At 41.8% G+C, this 21,560-nt stretch overlaps 1 protein-coding gene across 4 annotated transcripts in view; it reads right to left on the bottom strand.

The window, feature by feature from the left end:
• il34 (interleukin 34) overlaps positions 1 to 21,560 on the bottom strand; it is a 123,844-nt gene that overhangs the window by 37,050 nt on the left and 65,234 nt on the right. For 3 of the 4 annotated variants that reach the window (XM_059992509.1, XM_059992511.1, XM_059992510.1), the window contains one exon: positions 19,932 to 20,049. In XM_059992509.1, the coding sequence (XP_059848492.1) occupies positions 19,932 to 19,959 (28 nt within the window). In that variant the 5' untranslated portion in view covers positions 19,960 to 20,049. Of the gene's footprint in view, positions 1 to 13,821; positions 13,919 to 19,931; positions 20,050 to 21,560 lie in introns of those variants that run through there. The other variant, XM_059992507.1, reaches the window with a different exon arrangement.

Below are 21,560 nucleotides of genomic sequence, written 5' to 3'. Positions count from 1 at the left end.
CCTAGCCTCACAGTCATGGGTATAGAGAGAGTAGAGCAGTAGGCTAAGCACACACCCCTGAGGTGCACCAGTGTTAATCATCAGTGAGGAGGATATGTTATCACCAATCTGCACAGACTGCGGTCTGCCGGTTAGGAAGCTGAGGATCGGGGCGGAGTTTCAAGATGGCGACGTAGACATCTGCCTTCGGGCGCTCTTCATTTTTTAAACTATAATCACCCTTTAATCAAATCTTTTCGTACTTAGTTACATGGGTTGATACTCACGATTTACTTCTTTTTTAAAATATTTTGATTTAATCTTTTCAAACTTAAAATGTCTGTATCTAAGAAATCGTCTAAAGACCCTCCATCTCTCGATGCAATCTCCAGTCTTCTGGATACTAAATTTGCAAGTCTGGAAAATAAGCTTACTGTGAAAATGTCTGAGCTTGAAGAAGTCGTTAGATCGTTTGATACCAAGCTTCAATCGCAGGCAGCAGATATTGAACGGCATGAAGAAAAGTTTGCCGCTCTTGACAAGTTAATTTGTGAAAAAATACGTACTATTGAAACTTTGGAGGAGAAGTTACTGTCGACCGTTAAAATAGTGGAGCAGAGTAAGTTTAAAATCACCGATCTTGAAAACCGATCTCGCAGACAAAACTTGCGAATTATCGGATTTCCCGAAAATGTTGAGTCTGGTGACTTAACTGAATATTTCTCTAACTTATTGTGGGAAATTTTCGGTGAGGACGCTTTGCGGGCTAAACCTACTATTGATCGTGCCCACAGAGTTTTGAGATTTTCGATCTCGAGAGATAAGCCATGAGCTGTGATTGTTCGCCTCCATTATCCTCGGGAGAAAGAGCTTTTAATCCGATTAGCTCGTCAGAAAGGTATGATTTCTCACAGAAACAACAAGTTTCTAATTGTTGAAGATTATTATTTTGATGTGATGAAGGCAAGAATCACTTTTAAACCAGTGATGGCAGAGATTCATTCGATTGGACTTAAACAAGCTTTAAGATACCCAGCGAATCTCAGAATTACGTTGAGTGACAACAGTCAGCACTTCTTTAATACTCCGGAAGAAGCGAAGAAACTCGTCAAAGAATATCGGTCTTCGAGTACAAGTTGAACTATGTGTTATGTTGAAGAATTTTTGGAGAGAAGATGCCATTTCGTTTTGGGCTTTAACTTATGAAGCTGCGGTATAGCTTTTTACTTTGGTCTGTAGACCTGGTCTTTTTTTTATTATCATGGTTTATAGAAGCTCTTCTAATTTTACTATAATGTTTTTTTTCTTAATTTTTTTCTTCTGAATTGGATATACATGTTAATACTCTGTAATAATGATTTATTTTTTAAGATGTCGTTTCTTCTTCCCATAAGACTTTGCTTTCCGTAAGCATTTATTTGCTTGTACTTGAAAATGGGACGAATGTTTTGGATTTTTGGACCTTTTTTTTTATATATTGTAGTGATTATTGAATCCTTTTTTGATTACCTTTTTTTAATAGATTGGCGAATTTACACTTATATTCTGTAATATGGTTTTTTCAAAACGTCGTTTCTTCTTCCCATAAGTCTCTGTTTTTGAAACGTCATTTTCTTGTATCTGAATATGGAATCTTTTTTAAAGGCATATTACACTATTTTAAACTTTAATGTTTATCCTTTTTTACTAATGTTCTTTTGCTTTATTATATTATTTTTTCATTTTGATTGATATATTCTTTCTTTTTACAACCCTGTATTTATATCTGGGTGTTATATAGTCTTTTTTCTTTCTTTCCATGAAGTTGCCATCTTGAAATGGGGGTAATATTAGTATTAGTTTGTGCGCCTGCCGCTTGGCTTTTTTTCGTGGGGTTGGGGGAGGGGGTAGCGATCTTTTTTCACGCTTTTGCTTTTTATTTTTTTGCTTTTAGTTTATGGGCCAACTTTAGATTATTAATATTGTTGAAGTGTCATGTTCTCCAGTTGCTCCTGAATCATTTTTCCTTCTTCCTGAATTATGGATTATGTATCTTTTTAACCTTTTATGATATATACAATTAGTATTGGCATGATGGATAAGTCTATTAATTTTATCTCTTGGAATACTAATGGTTTAAATCATCCGATTAAACATAAAAAAATATTTAAAGTATTCCATAGACTAAATGCTAATATTATTTTTGTACAGGAGACCCATATTAGGAGGGAGGATAATCAACGCTTTTTTAAGGTTCTGGAAGGGTCAACAATTTCACTCGAATTGTACCGCCAAAATTAGGGGTGTGTCTATTTTTATAGACCCCTCAATTTCGTTTACACATCATGAAATTATTTCTGATCCACAGGGCAGATTTTTGTTGATAACTAGCTCACTTTTTAATCGAAAAGTGGCTCTAGTTAATATTTATGCTCCAAACTTTGACTGCCCTGAATTTTTTAAATGTTTATTTACTTCCCTCCCTAATCTAAATGAATATATGCTGATAATGGGTGGAGATTTCAATTGTTGTCTGAATCCTTCGATGGATAGATCTAAACCTATTCGAATTCTTGCGAATAGATCAGCCTTACTTATTAATTCGTTTATGGTTGATTCGGGAATTACTGAAATATGGCGGTTTCTGAACCCTAAAGATAAAGAATTTTCGTTTTTTTCACATGTTTATCACAGTTATTCTAGAATTGATTATTTCCTTATTGATCATCATTTATTAACAGATGTTACTGATTGTAAATATGACTCTATTGCCATTTCGGATCATGCACCTTTGAAGTTATCAAGATTTCGGACTCTTTCAATAATACTAGATCTTGGAGACTTAACGCTACTTTGCTTCAAGATCCAGAATTTATCGCCTTCATAAAACAGCAAATTGACTTGTTTTTTTCAACAAACTATACCGAAGAGATTGACAGAGGAATACTTTGGGACTCTTTTAAGGCTTTTATCCGTGGACAAATTATCTCATATTCCGTCGGTAAAAGAAAACAAAGATATTTAGATATTGCTTTATTAGTGGATAAAATTAAAGAAATTGATAAGATTTATTCCGTGACTCCTACCAAAGAACTCTATAAGAAGAGAGTTGAGCTTCAAATGGAACATAGCTTATTTTTAACTTCTTCAATTGAGAATCAATTAATTAAGACTAGGGCTCAATTTTATATTCATAGTGATCGAACTGGTAAATTGTTAGCTAACCAATTAAAAGCTATTTCGACTAAGCGACAAATTATTAAAATTTGTAAACAAGACGGTAATCTGACTACTGATCATAAAGAAATAATACTTTCCAAGATTTTTATAAATCTTTATGTCAATCAGAATTTGATGGCGATCTATCCATGATGGATAATTTTTTTAACAATTTGAATATTCCTAAACTGACAGATGAAGATCGGAGCTTGTTCGATGCTCCTATCTCTGTGGCTGAAATAGGAGAGGCTATCTCATCAATGAACTCAGGGAAAGCTCCTGGTCCTGATGGTTATATTATAGAATTTTTTAAAACTTTTTCTTCTTTGCTTTCCCCTTGGTTATGTGAAATCTTTAATGATGCATTTACTAAGAAGAGATGACCCCAGTCTTTTTATGAAGCTACTATCTCTCTAATTCTTAAAAAAGATAAGGATCCTACTCTATGTGCATCTTATCGCCCTATATCGCTATTAAATGTAGACTCTAAGATTCTTACAAAAATTTTAGCTATTAGATTAGAAAAGTTACTATCACAAATTATTTCAGAAGACCAAACTGGTTTTATTAGGAACCGGTATTCCTTTTTTAATGTTAGAAAATTGATTAATATAATTTACACTTCTTCACCCACAACCTCAGAATGTGTTATTTCATTAGATGCTGAAAAAGCTTTTGATAGAGTTGAATGGACATACTTATTTAATGCCTTGAGAAATTTTAATTTTAGTCCTAATTTTATATCATGGATTAAATTAATATATTATAAACCTGTTGCTTCTGTTCTTACAAATAATTACAGAACCCCTTTTTTTCAATTATCTCGTGGTACGAGACCAGGTTGTCCCTTAAGTCCTTTATTATTTAATATTGCATTAGAACCTTTAGCCATTGCTATTCGTGAATCCCCTAATATTTTTGGTATTACCCGTAATGAGAAGTTATACAAGTTATCACTTTATGCTGATGACTTGTTGTTATATATTTCTGATCCTGATAGGTCTATTCCTGCTATTTTATCCTTGTTGGTTCAATTTGGTATTTTTTCTGGTTATAAACTAAACTTGGATAAGAGTGAATTATTCCCCTTAAATGCGCAAACTTTATTGAATGACAGGATACCATTTAAAGTTGTTACTGATAACTTTATTTATTTAGGTATAAAAATTACCAAGAAATATAAAGATTTATTCAGATTGAATTTTTTACCTATGCTTCATCAGATTCAACAACTTACTACAAGATGGTCTCCTTTATCCTTATCATTAGTTGGCCGGATCAATGCTATTAAAATGATGATTTTACCGAAATTTTTATATTTATTTCAAGCCTTACCAATTGTTATTCCTAAATCTTTTTTTGATAACATTGATTCAAAAATTTCCTCATTTGTGTGGCAAAATAAAAACCCCAGGTTAAGTAAAAGGCAGTTACAAAAATCTAAAAAAGTTGGTGGTTTAGCTTTACCTAACTTTAGATTTTACTATTGGGTGAATAATATTCGAAACTTAATATATTGGAAATTAGATTTGGATTCACCATTGTGCCCACAGTGGGTAAATTTAGAATGCAATGATGCACAGGGATATTCTCTATTCTCTGTTCTTGTTTCTTCTCTTCCTACTGATTTAGTTAAATTCAATAAACGGTTATCCAACCCTATTGTCAAGCACACATTATGAATTTGGTTTCAATTTCATAAGTTTTTTACTCTGAAAAACTTTGTTCTTGATAGCCCTATCTTACTTAACTTCTTTTTTAAACCTTCTTTGACAGATCAAGCTTTTAGCATATGGAAAAGGAAAGGTATAATTTGTTTTCGAGATCTTTTTTTGAAGGTAGTTTGATGTCTTTCGACCAACTTTCCAACAAATTTAAGTTGCCTAAATCTAATTTTTTTAGATACTTACAAATCAGAAATTTTTACATAAAGTTCTACCATCCTTCCCCAATTCAACTTTGATAGATTTTTCAGATATGATTTTTACCTTGAATCCTTGCCAGAAGGGATTAGTGGCTCTTATTTATAATATGATTATGAAGATACAACCAGTAATATCAGGTAGAATTAAACAAGAATGGGAAAAAGAACTTCAATATAATATATCAACAGAAAAATGGGAAAAAATTCTACAAATGGTTAATTCTTCTTCTATATGTGCTAAACATGCTTTAATACAATTTAAGGTTGTACATAGAGCCCATATGTCTAAAGATAAACTTGCTCGATTCTATTCTCATATTAACCCTCAATGTGACAGATGTCATTTAGATGTGGCCTCATTGACCCACGTTTTGGTCATGTCCCACTTTATATAACTATTGGAAGGACATATTTGCTACCATTTCCTCAATTTGGAATATTGATTTACAACCTCATTTTATTACTGCAATTTTTGGTATACCAAATGAGGATGGTAACTGGTTTTCCCCTTCAATTAGACGAATGATCGCCTTTGCAACATTAATGGCCAGAAGGTCTATATTACAAAATTGGAAAGAAGTAAATCCTCCTACCACGTTTCAGTGGTTCTCTCAAACTATTTCTTATTTGAGCTTAGAAAAAATTAGAAGCACTATTTTTGACTCATCAATTAAATTTGAAGAAACTTGGGGACCGTTCATTCGACATTTTCATATGAATTAATTCGGTCTCTTCCAGACCTTTTCTCTTTTTATTCTTGTTCTGGTATGGAGTTCCGGAGTTTTTGACACTATCATATACATATAAACTGTTATTATTGCCCATGTTAGTTTAGTTTAGGTTTAATTTTTTTTTCAATATATATTCTTTTTTCTTGTATTTTTAAAAAATTTTTTTTCTTCTTTTGATGATTATTCTTATTCTTTTTCATGTATAATTAATATAGGTTAGATTGATTAATGTACTATTTTTTGCTGATATTTTAATAAGATATTGTTATTTTATTACTAATTCAACCTTAAGTCTAATGTACTCATAACCTATTCAATATTACGATATGTTTTTTTTATATATGAAATTCAATAAAAAGATTGAAAAAGAAAGAAAGGAAGTTGAGGATCCAATTGCAGAAGGAGGTACAGAGGCCCAGGTTCTGCAACCTCTCAATCAGGATCATGGGAATGATGTATTAAATGAGAGCTATAGTCGATGAACAGCATCCTGACACAGATGTTTGTGTTGTCCAGGTGGTCTAAAGCCATTGAGAGTGCATCTGCCAGTGATCTATTGTGGCAATAATCAAATTGCAACGGGTCCAGGCTCTTGCTGACCAGGCTAGTCATGACCAACCTCTCAATGCATTTCATCACTGTCAATGTGAGTGCTACTGGATGATAGTCATTAAGGCAGCTCACAGTATTCTTCTTGGGTACTGGTATAATTGTAGCCTTTTTGAAGCAAGAGGGAACTTCCACCCGTAGCAGCGAGAGGTTGAAAGTGTCCTTGAATAGTTGTTTGGCACAGGTTTTCAGAGCCTTACCAAGTACTCCATCGGGACCTCCCGCCTTGTGAGGGTTCACTCTCTTTAAAGACAGCCGAACATTGGCGTCTGAGATGGAGATCAGACGGTTATCAGGTGCAGCAGGGATCTTAAAAGCTGTAGTTATATTCTCCCTTTCAAAGCGGGCATAGAAGGTGTTGAGTCCATCTGGTAGTGAAGCATCGCTGCCATTCATGCTATTGGTTTTCACTTTGTAGGAAGTAATGTAAGTAGGATAGATAAAGGCCATGCAGTGGACGTTGTATATTTGTACTTTCAGAAGGTGCCACACACAAGGCTGCTTACCAAGTTAACAGCCCATGGTATTGCAGGAAAGTTACTAACATGGTTAGAGCATCGGCTAATTGGTAGGAGGCAGCGAGTGGGAATAAAAGGATCCTTTTCTGGTTGGCTCCCAGTGACTAGCGGTGTTCCGCAGGGGTCATTGTTGAGACCATCTCTTTTTATGTTGTATATAAATGATTTAGATGATGGAATAGATGGCTTTGTTGGCACGTTTGCAGATGATACGAAGATAGGTGGAGGGGCAGGTAGTGTTATGGAAACAGGTAGGATGCAGAAGGACTTAGACAGATTAGGAGAATAGGCGTGAAAGTGGCAAATAAAATACAATGTTGGAAAATGCATGATCATGCACTTTGGTAGTAGAAATAAGTGTGCCGACTATTTCCTAAACAGGAGAAAAGCCAGCAATCCGAGATCCAGAGGGACTTGGGAGTCCTTGTGCGGAACACCCTGAAGATTAACTGCAGATGCTGGAAATTCAAGCAACACACACAAAACGTTGGTGGAACGCAGCAGGCCAGGCAGCATCTATAGGGAGAAGCGCTGTCGACATTTTGGCCCAAGACCCTTCCTTGGGTCTCGGTCTGAAACGTCGACAGTGCTTCTCCCTATAGATGCTGCCTGGCCTGCTGCGTTCCACCAGCATTTCGTGTGTGTTGCCTGAAGATTAGCTTACAGGTCGAGTCGGCGGTGAGGAAGCAAATGCCACGTTAGCATTCATTTCAAGAGGTCTAGAATACAAGAGCAAGAATGTGATGCTGAGGTTTTATGAGGCAATGGTGAAGCCTCTCCTTGAGTATTGTGAACAGTTTTGGGCTCCTCATCTTCGAGAGGATGTGCTGGCGTTGGAGAGAGTCCAAAGGATGCTCACAAGGATGATTCCAGGAATGAAAGGGTTATCATACGAGGAAAGTTTGATGGCTCGGGTCTGCACTTGCTGGAATTCAGAAGGATGACAGGGGATCTCATTGAAACCTTTTGAATGCCTAGGTAGAGTAGATGTGGAAATGATGTTTCCCACGGTGGGAAAGTCTAGGGTAAGAAGGCACAGCCTCAGGATAGAGGGGTACCCTTTCAAAACAGAGATGCAGTGAAATTTCTTTAGCTAAAGGGGTTGTGAGTTTGTGGAATTTGCTGCCACATGTAGCTTTGGATGCCAGGTGGTTGGTTGTATTTAAGGCAGAGATTGATAGGTTCTTAATTGGATATGGCATCAAAGTTTACGGGGAGAAGGCCGGGTACTGGGGTTGAGGAGGAGATAGCAAAAAGGATCAGCCGTGATTGAATGGCAGAGTAGACTCGATGGGCCAGATGGCCTAACTCTGCTCCTATGTCTTATGTATGTGAGAGATATCCTGTTGAAGTCAATCTCCCAGCCCAAATTGGCCAGATAGATGCCTTCTCCCCCACCTGTGCGTAGGTGGTGGTATTCTGAGTAGCTCAAGGCAGTTAAGTGTTTTTCCCGCCAGGTACAGCACAAGTTTGGCTCAGGTCTATCATCTGTCCCAGGGCAGACTTGACCCGTTTGGTCCCTTGTCCCTTTCCTGGTCTGACTTGACCCTTTGGACGGGATCAACATTGAGATGGGTTACCAATTCCTGATGCCCTCCCCCCTCCCCCTTTCCTTCTGCTTGTAGATGATGGTGATGATGTCCTTTTGCATGGAGTCTGACATCCAGCCGGAAGCATAGCACTGCACACTATCAGCAGGCCTGGGCCCAGTACAACTCAGCCTGCATGCCATTCATTCTGAGAGTGTTATTCACCTCCAAGGAATGGATAAACTCCTCCAATGTCAGGCTGGTACAGACTCTCCCACTCACTGCTTTCTTCAACCTCTGATGGAAAACAGGAATTTCTGGGAGGCCATGTGTCTGTGGTCTTTCTGATGTACGGCCCAACATTGAAGGATTGGTAGATCCTCAATATGTCTGTCTGCAAGGTTGTTAAATTGTTGTCCTCCTCAAGGCTGTGGATCATAAAAGCCCACTGTGACCCTTTCAAATGAGAAGTGTGAGCATGTTTCACCCTCCCTAGAAAGGAAAATGACATCAGAGGATGCCAAAGCAAAGAAACAATGCTTCCAGCTCTTAACCCCTCAGAGATCTTTTGACACACAGGTCTCTTTCAAACCATTTTGGGCACACACTGAGGAGCAACAGACTGACACACTCAGCTCTTCCTATGAGCACCAAGAAAGCAGAGTTCCATTTCCCAGGGATGTACAGCAGAAGATCTAAGTTACCCTCAACAAGAATCATATCTGTGTACCCAAAATAAAATCTCACTCAACTTCATTCCATTCTTCATTCCCTGCCTATTCACACCCTTTTGTATCTTTTCCAAAGAAGGTTTATTCAGTCACTACAGTATCACATTATAACAATGCTACACATTATTGCCTTATTTACATTACTTACAATTAATACTTTCCTTTATAGCTTTGCCTTAAGGGTACACAAGTCTCTCACCACAGACACAGCAGCAATTTCCAGGCTCTCCACTTTACGGGTAAATAAAAGATTTATTACATTGCAGTGCTCCCTGTTCTGACTGAAGCTCAGACAGAATTTACGAACTTCAACACTGTTCAAGATTCAGGACCATGCTACAAACGGAAGCAGAGTTCCGCCATCCGACTTATCACATCACATCTCTTTGTAACACTTGATGCCTTTGGGCCTGTACTGGATTGAGTTCTGAAGGGTGAGGAGGGAATCTCACTGAACTTTACTGGATACTGAAAGGCCTGGATAGGGTGGACATGGATAAGATGCTTCCATTAATCTAGGATCCAAGGCACTGCCTCAGAATTGAGGGACGTTCTTTTAAAGACTGAGACGAGGACAAATTTCTTCAGCTAAATAATGGCGAATTTGTGAAATTCATTGCCACAGAGGGCTGAGGAGGTCAAGTCATTTAAGGCAGAAATTGATAGGTCCTTGATTAGTAAGGGGGTGGGTGGGTTACAGGGAGAAAGCTGAAAAAGAAAAAAATAGCCATGATTGAATGGTAGAGCAGATTTGATGGACTGAATGGCCTAATTCTGTACCTAATGGTACCACTGGTGGGGTGGGGGAGGTGTGTTTGACCCATTGAGTTAACATTGGTTCTTGGAGCAACCCCGTTCTGAAAAAGGAATTTCAGGATGTATATTGTATACATTTCTCCGCCATTAAATTAAATATCACCACCATATGTCATGAAATTTGTTAACTTTCAGGCAGCAGTACTAGACACTAGAACACTACAGCACAGTACAGGCCCTTCAGCCCTCAATGTTGTGCTGACCCATATATTCCTTAAAAAAAGTACTAAACCTACACTCTATTTTTCTTTCATCCATGTGCCTGTCCAAGAGGCTCTTAAATACCCCTGATGTTTTAGCCTCCACCCCCATTCCTGGCAAGTCATTCCAGGCACTCACAACCCTCTGTGTAAAAATCTTACCCCGATGTCTCCCCTAAACTTCCCTCCCTTAATTTTGTACCTATGCCCTCTGGTGTTTGCTATTGGTACCCTGGGAAACAGGTACTGACTATCCACCCTATCTATGCCTCTCATAATCTTGTAGACCTCTATCAAGTCCCCTCTCATCCTTCTACACTCCAAAGAGAAAAGTCCCAGCTCTGCTAGCCTTGCCTCATAAGATAGACAATAGACAACAGGTGCAGAAGTAGACCATTCGGCCCTTCAAGCCTGCACCGCCATTTTGAGATCATGGCTGATCAACTACTATCAATATCCGGTTCCTGCCTTGTCCCCATATCCCTTGATTTCCCTATCCATAAGATACCTATCTAGCTCCTTCTTGAAAGCAGCCAGAGAATTGGCCTCCACTACCTTCTGAGGAAGTGCATTCCACACCCCCACAAATCTCTGGGAGAAGAAGTTTTTCCTTAACTCTGTCCTAAATGACCTACCCCTTATTCTCAAACCATACCCTCTGGTACTGGACTCTCCCAACATCTGGAACATATTTCCTGCCTCTATCTTGTCCAATCCCTTAATAATCTTATATGTTTCAATCAGATCCCCTCTCGATCACCTTAATTCCGGCGTGTACAAGCCCAGTCTCTCTAAGCTCTCTGCGTAAGACAGTCCAGACATCCCAGGAATTAACCTCGTGAATCTACGTTGCACTTCCTCTACAGCCAGGATGTCCTTCCTTAACCCTGGAGAACAAAACTGTACACAATACTCCAGGTGTGGTCTCACCAGGGCTCTGTACAAATGCAAGAGGATTTCCTTGCTCTTGTACTCTATTCCCTTTGTAATAAAGGCCAATATTCCATTAGCCTTCTTCACTGCCTGCTGCACTTGCTCATTCACCTTCAGTGACTGATGAACAAGGACTCCTAGATCTCTTTGCATTTCTCCCTTACCTAACTCTACACCGTTCAGATAATAATCTGACTTCCTGTTCTTACTGCCAAAGTGGATAACCTCACACTTATTCACATTAAACGTCATCTGCCAAGTATCTGCCCACTCACCCAGCCTATCCAAGTCACCCTGAATTCTCCTAACATCCTCATCACATGTCACACTGCCACCCAGCTTAGTATCATCAGCAAATTTGCTGATGTTATTTTCAATGCCTTCATCCAAGTCGTTGACGTAAATTGTAAACAGCTGTGGTCCCAATACCGAGCCCTGTGGCACCCCACTAGTCACCACCTGCCATTCCAAGAAACACCCATTCACCGATACCCTTTGCTTTCTATCTGCCAACCAGTTTTCTATCCATGTCAATGTCTTCCCCCCGATGCCCTGAGCTTTGATTTTACCCACCAATCTCCTATGCGGGACCTTATCAAATGCCTTCTGAAAATCAAGGTACACTACATCCACTGGATCTCCCCCGTCTAACTTCCTGGTTACATCCTCGAAAAACTCCAACAGATTAGTCAAGCATGATTTACCCTTGGTAAATCATAAGATTGGCCCAATCATAATTGGCCCAATTCTGGCCCAATCCTATCACTGCTATCTAGATATGCCACTATTTCATCCTTAATAATGGACTCTAGCATCTTTCCCACCACCGATGTCAGGCTGACAGGTCAATAGTTCTCTGTTTTCTCCTTCCCTCCTTTCTTAAAAAGTGGGATAACATCAGCCATTCTCTAATCCTCAGGAACTGATCCTGAATCTAAGGAACATTGGAAAATGATGACCAATGCATCCGCAATTTCCAGAACCACCTCCTTTAGTACCCTAGGATGCAGACCATCTGGACCTGGGGATTTGTCAGCCTTCAGTCCCATCAGTCTTCTAATCACCGTTTCCTTCCTAATGTCAATCTGTTTCATTTCCTCTGTTACCCTATGTCCTTGGCCCATCCATACATCTGGGAGATTGCTTGTGTCTTCCTTAATGAAAACAGATCTAAAGTACTCATTAAATTCTTCTGCCATTTCTCTGTTTCCCATAACAATTTCACCCAATTAATTCTTCAAGGGCCCAACATTGTTCTTAACCATCTTCTTTCTTTTCACATACCTAAAAAGCTTTTGCTATCTTCCTTTATATTCCTGGCTTGCTTGCGTTCGTACCTCATTTTTTCTCCCCGTATTGTCTTTTTAGTTAAGTTCTGTTGTTCCTTAAAAACTTCCCAATCATCTGTCCTCCCACTCACCTTAGCTCTGTCATACTTCCTTTTTTTTTAATGCTGTGCAATCTCTGACTTCCTTTGTCAACCACCCTTTCACCCCTTTGAATTCTTCCTTCTCTGGGGGATGAACTGATTTTGCATCTTGTGCATTATTCCCAAGAATACCTGCTATTGCTGTTCCACTGTCTTTTCTGCTAGGCTATCCGTCCAGTCAACTTTGGCCAGCTCCTCCCTCATGGCTCCATAGTTTCCCCTGTTCAACTGCAACTATCCTTCTCAAATTGCAGATAAAAACATCCTATTATGATCACTACCTCCTAATGGCTCCCTTACTGCAAGATTGCTTATCAAATCCTGTTCATTACTTAACACTAAATCCAGAATAGTCTTGTCCCTGGTCGGCTCTCGTACAAGCTGTTCCAAGAATGCATCCCGTAGGCACTCTACAAACTCCCTATCCTGTGGTCCAGCACCAACCTGATTCTCCCAGTTCACCTGCATGTTGAAATCCCCCATAACTACTACGACATTATCTTTGCCACATGCCAATGTTTAACTCCCTATTCAACTTGCACCCAATATCCATGCTACTGTTTGGTGGCCTGTAGACAACACCCATTTTGGTCCTTTTGCCCTTACTGTTTCTCAGTTCTATCCACACAGACTCTACTTCTCCTGACCCTATGTCTCCCCTTGCAAAGGACTGAATCTCATTCCTCACCAGCAGGGCCACCCCACCCCCTCTGCCCACATTTCTGTCCCTACGATAGCACGTATACCCTTGTACATTCATTTCCCAGGTCTGATCTCCCTGCAGCCATGTCTCCGTTATCCCAACAATATCATAGTTACCCATTCGCACCTGGGCTTCAAGCTCATCCACCTTATTTCTGACACTTCGTGCATTCAGATATAGAATTTTTAGTCCATTTCTCCTCTCTCTGTTTGAATCGCTGCCTATTGTGCAAGATCTAGGCAACATCCTGGTAAATTTCCTCTTCACCCTCTCCATAGCTTCCACATCCTTCCTATAATGAGGTGACCAGAACTGAACACAATACTCTAAGTGTGGTCTCACCAGAGATTTGTCGAGTTACAACATGACCTCTCTACTCTTGAACTCAATCCTCCTATTAATGAAGCCTAGCATCCCATTGGCCTTTTTAACTACCCTATCAACCTGTGCAGCGACCTTGAGGGATGTACGGATTTGAACCCCAAGGTCCCTCTGTTCATCCACACTCTTAAGTAACTGACCATTAATCCTGTACTCAGTCTTCTGGTTTGTCCTTCCAAAATGCATCACCTCACACTTGTCCGGATTGAACTCCATCTGCCACTTTTCCATCCAATTCTGTACATGGCAATACATGATAAATATAGAAAAAATAAATACATTAAAGTATATAGGTATATTAAATTATTAAATTAAAAGTAGTTCAAAAACAGAAATCATAAAAAGTGAGATTGTGTTCATGGGTTCAATGTGCATTTAGGAATTGGATGGCAGAGTGGAAGAAGCTGCTCCTGAATCATTGAGTGTGTGCCTTCAGGCTCATGTACCTCTTCCTGATGGTAATAATGAGAAGAGATCACGTCCTGGGTGATGGTGGTCCTTAATGTGGACACCATCTTTCTGATGCACTGCTCCTTGAAGATGTCCTGGATACTATGAAGGCTAGAGCCCATGACGGAGCTGACTAATTTTACAACTTCCTGTAGCTTCCTTCGATCCTGTGCAGTAGCCCCCCCCCCCCATACCAGACAGTGAATGCTCTCCATGGTACACCTGCAGAAGTGATTGTTGTTTTATATAAGAGTGTTTTAGGTAGCAAACCAAACCTCCTCAAATCCAAATGCCATACAGCCACTGTCTTCCCTTCTTTATAGCTGCATCAATAGGTCATCCAGGTTAGATCGTCAGACACCCAGGAACTTGAAATTTCTCACTCTCCCAACTTCTGATCCCTCTTCGCTCATGAACCTAGTTCTCGTACACACCTGGGTCACCAGATTTAAATGCCACAGATCTAGCCCTCAGCAGGTGACGAACCCTTTGGTTCATCCACAGGTTTTGGTTTGGGAATGCACAGCAAGCTTCAGAGGCACACAACTTATTCACACAGGGTTTAGTGAAGTTGGTAACCATTTCCCCAGTTCTGCTACCTTCCTACTTTAGGGGCAATATACAACAACCAGTTGTTCTACCTGCATATTTTTGTGATGTGGGAGGAACCAGAGCAGAAACGCACACGATCACGGGGAGAACGTGCAAACAGCCCACTAAGGGCAAGATCAGACCAGGTTCGCTGGAGCGGTGAGGCTGTGCCCCATCTTACTTGTGCACATAACAATAAACTGGACTTAATTTGAATAGTACCAGCAAGAAAAGGTGTTCACACAAACCATACCTTATACTTGAAGTCAAAGGACCTATTTGCAACTGAACTAAAGGACAATTGCAGAGGAAGATCAAGGCTTTCTTGCTCTGGAAACCTAAGATCATGGATTTCTAAAGTGGCAGTGTTGGTCTATATTAGGGTGTGGGGTGAGGAAATCGATTGATGGCCTGCTCCAATTAAAGAAGACAGCTTCCACCCCACCATGCCCCGCTGCGATAATTCCCTCCCCAAGTTGAGAGACCCAAGTCTCTGTGTAGAGACAGCAAAGGAAAAAGGATTGAGGCAATTGAACCTTAATTTCTGCTGGCTATAACAATGAGAAAGTATACTTAGAGTTCAGACAAAACATAATCACTCAACACCAAGTCCTTGAATCTTCAGTGGATAAATTCTTGAAGAGATTCAACAGTTGACTCAAGCTACAGGCTGGTCAAAGAGGCAGGTTTAAACTAGCACCTACCACTTCATCACTCGACCACACTTCAGGATATCTGTTCTCTTTCCATCAGCATAGATAAAGAGCAAGGCACCAGAAGTAAGGAAAGCAAAGGGGTGGTCATGTGAGGCACGGGCTTGGGATTGCTTCAAAACAGTGGACTGGGCCATGGGAGGATTTGAATGAGTACATTACAAACTTTATAAAGACACTCATGGATGAATGTGCTCCCACAAAATCAGTCTTCCCAATCCAAAAGCCCTGATGAACCAAGGTATCAAGAATCTGCCGAGAACTAGGTGGGTGGCGCTCAGGACTAGTGACCAACAAGAGGCCAGGTACAATCTCAGGAAAGTCATCCCACATGCGAAGTGGCAATTCTGCACCAAACATTATGTTCATCAGCTGTGACAGGGCATGAATCCTACTACTTCCAACAAAAAAAAAGCAACATATGTGACCAACAAGAGAAAATCTGCAGATTCTGAAAATCAAAGCAACACACACAAAATGCTGAAAGAGCTCAGGAGGCCAGGCAGCATCTGTGGAAGAAAGTAAACAGCTAACATTTCAGGCCAGGACTGGAGGAAAATAAGATGAGAAGTCAGAGTAAGAAGATGGAGGAAGGGAAGGAAGAAAGAAGTACAATGCAGTAGATGACAGATGAAATCAGAAGAGGGGAAGGGGTGAAGTAAAGATCTGGGAAGTTGATTGGTGAAAGAAACAAAGGCCTGAAGAAGGGAGAATCTGACAGCAAAGGACAGAAAGGGAAGGGGGAGGAGCACCAGAGGGAGGTGATGGGTAGGTAAGGAGATAAGGTGAGAGAAGGAACTGGGAAAAGGGAATGGTGCAGGGGGCAGTTACCGGAAGTTCAAAAAATTGATGTTCATGCCATCAGATTAGAGGCTACTCGGATGGAATACAAGGTGTTGCTCCTCCAACCTGAGTGTGGCCTCATCGCGGCAGTAGAGGAGGACAACGGACTGACCTGTTGAAATGGGAATGGGAAATAGAATTAAAATGGGTGGCCATAAGGAGATACCACATTTTCTGGCAGAGAGTTGGTACTTGGTGAAGCTGTCTCCCAATCTATGTCAGGTCTCACCAATATACAGGAAGCCACACTGGGAGCACCACACAAAGTAGATAACCCCAACGCACTCACAGGCGAAGTGTCACCTCACATGGAAGGATAGTTTGTGGCCCTGAATGGTAGTGAGGGAGGAGGTGTAGGGGCAGGTGTAGCACATGTTCTGCTTGCAAGGATAAGTGCCAGGAGGTAGATCAGTGGGGAGGGACGAATGGACAAGGGAGTTGCGTGGAGAATGATCCCTGCGGGAGGGCGGGGAGGGAAGGTTGTGCTAGGTGATGGGATCACATTGGAGATGGTGGAAGGTATGGAGAATTATGTGCTGGATGTGGAGGCTGATGAGGACAAGTGAACCCTGTTCCTGGTGGGGTGGTGGATGGATGCCATGAGGGCAGACGTGCATGAAATGGAAGAGATGCAAGTGAGAGCAGCGTCGATGGTGAAGGAAGGAAAGCCTCTTTCTTTGAAGGAGGACATCACAGTAGTTCTGTAATGAAAAGCCTCTTCCCGAGAGAAAATTCTGCAGAGATGGAGGATTTGAGAGAAAGGGATGGCATTTTTACAAATAACAGGGTGAGAACTGGCTGAGTGTACAAGTTTCTGCAGCTTTTTGAAATCCTGTGCAGTGGTCCCTCTTACTAGAGGGCGATGCAACCAGTTAGAATGCTCAGTTAGTACAGCTGTAGAAATTTGCAAGTGTCTTTTGTGACATACCTATTCTCTTCAAACTCCTAATGAAATATAGTTGTTGTCGAGCCTAGTTTGTAATTGCATCAAGATACTGGGCCCAGGATAGATCCTCAGAGATGTTGACACCCAGGAATTGTAATGGCTGGTATTATTGAGGGGTGAGCAATTTACCCCTCAATAGCAAGTTCCTTGGTCTTACTAATGTTGAGTGCAACGTTGCTGCTGCAACACCACTCCACCAGCAACACCACTCCACCAGCAACACCACTCCACCAGCAACACCACTCCACCAGCAACACCACTCCACCAGCAACACCACTCCACCTGCAACACCACTCCACCAGCAACACCACTCCACCAGCAACACCACTCCACCAGCAACACCACTCCACCAGCAACACCACTCCACCAGCAACACCACTCCACCAGCAACACCACTCCACCAGCAACACCACTCCACCAGCAACACCACTCCACCTGCAACACCACTCCACCAGCAACACCACTCCACCAGCAACACCACTCCACCAGCAACACCACTCCACCAGCAACACCACTCCACCAGCAACACCACTCCACCAGCAACACCACTCCACCAGCAACACCACTCCACCTGCAACACCACTCCACCAGCAACACCACTCCACCAGCAACACCACTCCACCAGCAACACCACTCCACCAGCAACACCACTCCACCAGCAACACCACTCCACCAGCAACACCACTCCACCAGCAACACCACTCCACCAGCAACACCACTCCACCAGCAACACCACTCCACCAGCAACACCACTCCACCTGCAACACCACTCCACCAGCAACACCACTCCACCAGCAACACCACTCCACCAGCAACACCACTCCACCAGCAACACCACTCCACCAGCAACACCACTCCACCAGCAACACCACTCCACCTGCAACACCACTCCACCAGCAACACCACTCCACCAGCAACACCACTCCACCAGCAACACCACTCCACCTGCAACACCACTCCACCAGCAACACCACTCCACCAGCAACACCACTCCACCAGCAACACCACTCCACCAGCAACACCACTCCACCAGCAACACCACTCCACCAGCAACACCACTCCACCAGCAACACCACTCCACCAGCAACACCACTCCACCAGCAACACCACTCCACCAGCAACACCACTCCACCAGCAACACCACTCCACCAGCAACACCACTCCACCAGCAACACCACTCCACCAGCAACACCACTCCACCAGCAACACCACTCCACCAGCAACACCACTCCACCAGCAACACCACTCCACCAGCAACACCACTCCACCAGCAACACCACTCCACCAGCAACACCACTCCACCAGCAACACCACTCCACCAGCAACACCACTCCACCAGCAACACCACTCCACCAGCAACACCACTCCACCAGCAACACCACTCCACCAGCTAATCCATCTTACTTCTGTACATTTCTTTGCCACCAATCTGAAATGCTGCCAATAATGGTTGTGTTGTTATATATGCCGTTTGAGCTGTGCCCAGCCATCAAGTCGTGGGTGGAGAGAGTGTAGAGCAGTGGGCTAAGCACACGTCCCTGAGGTGCACCTGTGTTGACTGTCAGCAAGGAGGAGATGTTATTTCCAATCTCCCAGTAAGGAAGTCAAAGCTCCAGTTACAGAGGGAGGTACAGAGGCCCAGATTTTGGAGCTTGTTGATTAGAACTGAGGGTATGATTGTGTTGAATGCTGAGCTGTAATCAATAAACAGCAGCCTGACATAGGTATTACAATTGTCCAGGTGATCCTAGGCTGTGTGCAGAGCCAAAGGGATTGCATCCACTGGAAACCCATTGTGGTAATAGGCAAAATGTGGCGAGTCCAGGTTCCTACTTAGGCAAGAACTGATTCTAGGCAAGACCATCCTCTCAAAATACCAGCAGGGTAGGAAATAGTGACAAATACATAACCACATAAATACACAATTACAGCACAGAAACAGACATCTCAGCCCTTCTAGTCTGTGCCTAACGCTTACTCTCACCTAGTCCCACCAACCTGCACTCAGCCCATAACCCTCCATTCCTTTCCATACATACTCTGATAATAAATTTATTTTGAACTTAAACTTTGATAGTGCAGAAACAGGCCCAACTCATCCATGTGCCTGCTTTAGCCAAGTCTACTGCCATCTAAATCAGGGGTTCCCAACCTTTTTTATGCCATGCACCAATTCCATTAAGCAAGGGGTCTGTGGACCCCCAGGTTGGGGACATCTGCGAAACACCTTTCCTTTCCATGTACTTGCCCAATATCTTTGAAACATCGTCACTGTACCCACTTCTACCACTTTCTATGGCAGCCCATTTCATATACCCACTCTCTGCATGGAAAAATTTACCTCTCAGGTCCTTTTTACACCTTTCCCCTCTCACTTTATATCTATGTGCAACAGTCAGCCTCAAGCTCACGAGGTGACAAGAAGAGATTGCCAGCCAATAGCAACTGTTCCCTAGTCTCCACAACCTAAGATGGTGACCCTGGACAAACTTACTAAACTTTGAATTAAAACCATTTTGCACCCAGACCATTGCACATTGGTTGTTTGTCGGTCTTTGTTCACATATAGTTTTTCATAAATTCTGTTGTATTTCTTTATTTCCCTGTAAATGCCAGCAAGGAAATGGATCTCAAGGTACTATACGATAGCATACATGTACTTTGACAATAAATTTACTTTGAACTTTGAGAATAAAAATTCACTCACAGATGGCTCTGGTGAAATCCCACAACATTGTCGTTGTCGTAAGTGTAGCTCCCAGCAGCAGAACTCGCTATGCCTTTACCCTCATTGGATTCAATCAGCATTCCCAACCCTGGATCATCTACAAGAAAGGTAAAGCAGACCTGCTTCAGACTTTTGCTCTTCATAAATATGCAGTACAAGGTAGAAGATAAAATGCTTTCTATTTCTGTACCAGTGAGGTTCAGCACAGATCAAAACTGCCCAAGAATCCACTCTTCTGTCCCATCAAACATTCCTAGAGCAGATATAGATGAAATTAAACATTATAAAGCTTGCTCTGCACCATCTCTTCCAATATTCTTCAGTAAGGTATGTCAGCTCTCTCTACACTGTCCTATCGATGTCTGATGAGGAGGAAGGCAGTAGCGAAGTTCCCTCTGTAATGCACATATTGGATACACAGTTTGCTTAACAGAAGAAAGCACAAGATAATGATGAAAGATTGTCTTTCAGACTGGAGGCCCACGAATAGCAGCGTCTTGCAGGAGTCAATGCCATTGCCATCAATGTCACTGGTTTGGGTGAGAACGGACAAGGCACAGTTAGTAAGTTTACAGATGACACTGAAGCTAGTGCTGCCATTGACAGTAAAGGTGGTTATCAAAACTTACAAAGGGAGCTTGATCAACTGGGTGTTGTTAGCCAAAGATTCACAAATGGAGCTTAATTCAGATAAATGTTGCATTCTGGGAAGACAAATGAGGGTAGGAAATTCAAGGATGGTAAGGGCCTGGGGAAAAAGTAGTAGAACAGAGGGATCTGGATGGGTTCCCTGAAAGTAGCCTCACAAGCAGACAGGCAGGAGAAAAAGGCTTTTGGCATGCACACCTCATCAGTCAGGGAACTGTGCATAGAAACTGCAATGTTATGTTGTGTTTTATAAGATGTTGGTAAGGCCATATTTGTTCCATTTTGGATGTCCTGCGGGAGGAAGGATCCTGTTTAAGCTAGAAAGAATATAGAGGAGATCTGTGAGGGTGTTGCTGAGATCTGAGGGACTGAGTTCTGGAGAGCAGTTGAGCATGTTGGGGCTTTTTTCCCCATTAGAGATTGAGGGGTGAAGTTATACAGGTAAAACCATGAGGGGCAAAGATATTGTCAAAGTACACAGTGCTTTTTCCAAAGAGCAGAGGTTTAAGATGAAAGGGGCAAGATTTAATAGGAACCTTTCATCAGAGGATTAGGAGTTTGTTGAGGTATGTTGGCATGGCATGCAACAAAAAAACAAAACAATTATAAAGTACAGCTATAGAATAATATGTGCAGAATTTACAATGTAAACAGCGGTACAAAAGGTGGTTTAACGTGTTTACAGTGCAGTGACCAAGGTAATAGATGGAGGAGGGAGGGGAGGGGAGATAACCAGAATGGTTGACCAGATTAACAGCCTGGTTTACCCAGATTTACTCAGGAAACTGGCATAGCATACATGGAAGGAAGGGAAACAAGCAGTAGTGTCATGGAACATATAGAGATTAAAGAGAAAGAGGTGCTTGCTGCCTTACAGCGAATAAAAGTAGATAAATCCCCCGGGCCTGACATGATATTTCCTTGGACCTTGAGACAGACTAGTGTAGAAATTGCAGGGGC

The sequence above is a fragment of the Hypanus sabinus genome, chromosome 17 (genome assembly GCF_030144855.1).
Source record: "Hypanus sabinus isolate sHypSab1 chromosome 17, sHypSab1.hap1, whole genome shotgun sequence".
Taxonomy (NCBI): domain Eukaryota; kingdom Metazoa; phylum Chordata; class Chondrichthyes; order Myliobatiformes; family Dasyatidae; genus Hypanus; species Hypanus sabinus.
Note: the sequence above shows the minus strand (reverse complement) of the source record. Positions and strands in the feature narration are given on the sequence as shown.